Genomic DNA, 5168 nt, shown 5'->3' on the forward strand with positions numbered 1-5168 from the left:
CAATAGTGAACCAATACTCAATACAGGTGGCATACTGATTATTGGTACCATGACCCGACCTATAACAACACTGTACCATCATAGTACCGATAGAGGTACCCAAACTGATACTGTGAACTATGCATTAAATCCAACACCACATATTTTCAATGTTTATCCAATCCCACCTTCTGTGCTAACTCAACCTTCAACTGGAGACATGCGCATCTCTAACTGAAATAGAAACCAATAATTTTGATTCCTTATCTAATGAATTAACATTGCATTTATATGTTAAAAAATCAAATAAAATATTAGACAGACAATTGTCTGTGCTGCATCATTCATAAGGGTGCGATCCTTGTGGTGATGTGTAATGATGAAAAGGTCAGCCTGAGTCAGCAGTCGGCCATCAGGCCTCTTCAAAGCCTATAGACATGTAAGTACCAACAATGTTATTGCATTAATTTGGAAATATTTCAATCAGATCTCATAGTATAATTATATTTACAGAGGTGGATGGATTGTAGCCTCATCATTAGCAACTGCGCAGATTTATTTTGGCACTATCATGTCAAGCCAACAAGCAATGTTAGAACTATTAAACACATGAGAAGCTAAATTACTATAAATAATATTGCAATAATGCAATTGTTGAAATTATTCATGTATTACCTTTGCAGCATCAGTTTTCCAAAACTCCAAAAGAGAATCAAGCTGATCTTCAAACACCCTTCCATCAGAAAGAACATAAGTTGTTGCTCGATAGTTTGAGATGGTAGCTTAGAGGAGGAGCAACTTTTGTGAATATGAAAACTAAAAAAGCAAGTAGGACACCAGAGTCCATATCGTCCACGTCCTCATTACCAATCTCAGTTTCAAAAATCTGCCAAAACTCCTCATTATCTTCATCTTCTGCATTATTTTTATTGTCTACAAGCGACAAAAGACAACAATGCAATTGTTTTTATTGTCTACAAGTGACAAACAGTGTCATAGTCCTATTGACATGCTAGGGCACCAAATTGATTTTTATACCCATGTTTCATACTACCAAGGCATGTATATATCCAATAAATAATGAAAGTCAGATGTTCAGCAGTCTTTATATATTTCAGAAGGAAATTTTCCAAGGAGAAGAACAACCTCCATATTCATTTTTTTTAAGAAAAAAGAAAGCCAAGAGCCCTCCACCTTGATAATAGAAATAGACTTTATGCTTCTATTATTTCCATTCTAAAGAAGAAATTAGTTTTCTAATCATTTTAAGCCATCTATTTCCTACCATCATGGTTTATACTATTTTCTCCCTTTTGGTCCACTCCACATGTTTATCTCTGAGATCAGAACAACAAAATCTTGCTAGAACAACTATATCAGACTTTGTTGGTAGGATCATTTTGTTCTCCATCTTGACCAAGAAGGTTATATTACGCATCTTCTGCTTCACTTTGATAAGACGGATGACTATTGGCACAACAGTCATCATGACACAGCCTCCTCCATTTCTCATAGAAAAAGATTGAACAAAAAATGGTCCAATGTTTAAGCTTTTCAATTAAAATACAGCATTTCTTCTTAAAGGGACCCTATCATAAAAGGACCAATTCAATAGAAGGGTCAAATGATCTCCAAACAGAATCTTCCATAGGCAAGTGAGCATGAAAGGTCAGAGATATCATTAAGGTGATTATTGCAAGTGTAAAAGATTATGGAGTTTGATTCACCCTTCAAGGAGAAAGGGGATTAATTACTTCACCATTCAAGTAAAATTGTGAAACTTTTTAAAGCATAAAGGAGTACATTTTGGCTTGGAACCATTCCTCAACTTAAGGTATCCAAATAGATTTAAGTCATGGCCATGACTTAAATGGCTTCTTGTGCATGTGGATCCTCTGTGCCTGCAAGCATGTGCAACATGCAAGATTAGTTCGTGTGCCAAGCCCCATGCCTCCCCACTGATGCAGCATGCTGGCCCTGTCTGATAAGCACACAAAGCTGGTGCACCGTGCACGGACCAATCACAAGTACAGCACATGCTCAGGCACACAGAAAGCATTGAGGATCCAGATTCCTTTATGGCTAGAATAATGAGGACACTCATTTGCAAAAACCATAGCAAAATCATCACCAGAATTTCTTGTTTTAATTAACCAGATGTCTAAAACTTCAAGGATAAAGTCTCATGAGAAAAGAGGTTTCTTGCTGTCCTGGAAGGTCATAAAGAAGGAAGGAAAGATAGTCTGTTGGATGGAAAAAGACAAGCAGTCAGTCAATTTCAGGCTCGGCTTAATTATTCCATAGAGGTAAAATATCCCATATAGCGAAAGTAAGAAAATGAAAGTCTCATTCCCATTCAGTACAAGCCCATTACGAAAATGAACAAACACCATCTTAAAAAAAAATAACTCATATCCTCAATTTGTAGTTTCCTAATGGTACAATATACACTCTGAAATCTGAATATTTGTAACAGGAAGAAAACCCTGTGAATGTTCTAAATTCTTGTAGTTATGATCATAACAGTATAACACTACCTCTCCTCTCAAGGATGCAAGTGATTCAAGTATGCAATCAAGCAGCTCCCAAGTTCTACATTTTTCAAGAGGAAATCACATCTTAAAATTTTTAGTGAAAAATATGCTGGCAAATTAAGATCCATAGAAGTTCTGAGGCATGACAGTGATATCCTATGCAGTGTGCCATCTATATTGTCCAAAATACTCTTATCAATAATAATAAAGGAGGGTCTTCAATCATTACATCTCCAAGACATATTAAGGAACTAAAAACTTGATATCAAGAAACAGCTTTTCCAATGAGAACAGCCACTGAGACTTTCCAGGATGGCAAGACATGAGGACATAAATACAAAGACTTTATGTCAATGAAGCATCGCATGAGATGTTGCATATTGATGCAACAAATGAATAGTGATATCAATTTGACAGTGTCTTGCCTGCTAGATGACATGGAATAATACACTATCAAATAAATATGATACCTGTCAAGCGAGTAGCCATTCTTCTCTGTTTCAGAGAAGCCTAGAACTCAAAGTGAGACAATGTATAAATCCTCTCTCTTCAAAGATAACTTCTGAATAATTTACGAGTTGACGCAATCTCATGCCAAATACAGGCTCTCTGTTCTCCTAAACAAAATTGAAGGTGCTGCAAAACTAGCTCAAACAGAAGATCTCATAGTTTTTCTACTCCTAACAGTCCGAGATGCTCCTCCTCGAGGAAAATTATTCTCTCGCCCAGCAGAGCGAATACTATGCTCATCTTGATCATCACTTTCCTCTTCTTCCGTATCAACATCAGAAGCCGCTGATAACTCATCCTCGTCATCCTCCTCTTCCTCATCATCGTCATATTCTTCATCTTCTTCCTCTCCCTCTTCCTCTTCATCTTTAATTTTACAATCATCTATAATCCAAGAAGCATTCCTTTTTCTTTTCCTGTCCTTGTGCTTGCTACCAGTCTCCTTGCCCTTATGCATGAGATGAATGTACTGAAACCTCAATCCCATCAGCGGGTGCTTCTCGACCAACAAATCCCTCCTATACGCCTCCCGGAGGACAACAGTCTGCGTCCTGAGCTTATTTGATACATAGAAAATGCCCGGGTGATGCGTGATCACCTTCCTGAATCCCAGTGGCAGCCCGAGATGTTCTCCGAGCAGAATCAAGTTATCTTTCTCAGTCTTCTTTGGAACAAGCAAGTGGAGAAGCTCATGGAGCACTCCCACGGTCCACTTCTCTGCAAGATCGCTCTTTGGCGCAAGGTGAGCCCCGTCCTCGTAGGGCGAGATATAAGGGAGCTTTTGCCACTCGTCCAGCCACTTCCTCACCTTCTTCTCCAGCTCGAAGCCCCTGGAAAACTCGAGCGGGAAGGCGAGCGGCATGCCCTTCTTGTACCCACCGATCCTCATCGCGTACTGCTCCATGGCCGATACGGCGAGGTCCTTTCTGTAGCATACGAGCTCCAGGTCGAGGACGCCAGAGCCGCCGCCGGCGGCGGTGGAGGAGGGGACGATCTGGAAGTAGTCGGGATAGTCAGGGAGGAGGGTACGCGGGTAGTCGCGGGGGAGGCCAAGATCCCAGCGGAGGCGGTCGACGACGCGGAGGGGGAGACGGCGGGCGGGGGCGAGCATCAGAAGGCGGAGGAGGCGGTCGGCGGTTTCGGCGCGGCAAGCGGCGAGGGCGCGCTGCTCGTCGTCGTGGAGGCGGAGGAGCTCCGGCGTGGGGCGGATGACTGGCCGGGGAGGGGCAGCGGCGGAGGACTGTTGAGGGAACTCTTCGAGGAAGGCGGAGGGGAAGAGGCGGATGAAGCGGATGGCGCGGAAGGGGAGGCGGAGATCGTCGCGGTGGGCAGCGATGATGTCTAGGGGGAGGGAGCGGGAGGAGGAGGAGGAGAGGAGGAGGTCTTTGAGGGCGTGGAAGGGCTGGAGGTGCTTCTCCTTCTCGACGGCGTGGTCGAGGCCGCGGTCGCGGACCCACTTCACCCGGGCATCCACGAAGGTGCGACTCTGCTGGGGATCCGGCGGCCATCCGATGCGGCGGCGGAAGGGCGATGGGAGCGGCGGCGGCATCTGCACGATGGAAGTCGTGTTCTTTGTTCTCGGACAGAGACCTACGAGGGTTTTACAAGGGCTCTATTTTTGTTATCTCGTTAGAGACAAAGTAAAAAATTGAATTTCAAATTGGTTAAATTCAGATCCTGCTTTGGTTGAGTTTTTATCAAATCTTGAATTGGATTTTTTTGTTCAAGCTTGATTCAAGACCTATTCGAGCTTGATTCAGTGATTGACTAAATGCAAGTTATATCAAACATTAGCTATTGGATTAGATCCAATAATTATTTACATGCAATCCGATGTGTATTATGATATACTTTATCTATTTTTAGTCATATGTGGTCAATTTTGATGGAATTTTGCTTTTCTAAAACTTGATTGAAATTAGTTTTATGAATTGGGTTCAAGCTTAACTTAATTATACTCAAATTGATGGGATGGTTGGTTCATGATCGGAATCGAAATCTGAATGGAATCAAAATGGATTGGAATCAGAATCGGAATGGCCAAATCTTCCGATGTATTTGGTTCGTGATTAGAATCGGAATTGGAATTAGAATCGGAATAGAAATTTGAATATGTAGAGGAGAGTGAGGATTGAGTTCTAGATA

General features: G+C 42.0%; 1 protein-coding gene across 1 annotated transcript; it reads right to left on the reverse strand.

Moving 5' to 3' along the window:
- Nucleotides 1-423: 423 nt before the first annotated feature.
- LOC105059623 (protein WHAT'S THIS FACTOR 9, mitochondrial) lies at nucleotides 424-4631 on the reverse strand. The gene is made up of 2 exons (XM_010942998.4): nucleotides 2984-4631; nucleotides 424-712 (listed from the first exon to the last, which is right to left on the reverse strand). The coding sequence occupies exon 1, from the start codon at nucleotides 4570-4572 to the stop codon at nucleotides 3163-3165; it is 1410 nt and encodes a 469-aa protein (XP_010941300.3). The 5' UTR covers nucleotides 4573-4631; the 3' UTR covers nucleotides 424-712; nucleotides 2984-3162.
- Between the last annotated feature and the right edge of the window lie 537 nt (nucleotides 4632-5168).

The sequence above is a fragment of the Elaeis guineensis genome, chromosome 2 (assembly GCF_000442705.2).
Source record: "Elaeis guineensis isolate ETL-2024a chromosome 2, EG11, whole genome shotgun sequence".
NCBI classification, from domain to species: domain Eukaryota; kingdom Viridiplantae; phylum Streptophyta; class Magnoliopsida; order Arecales; family Arecaceae; genus Elaeis; species Elaeis guineensis.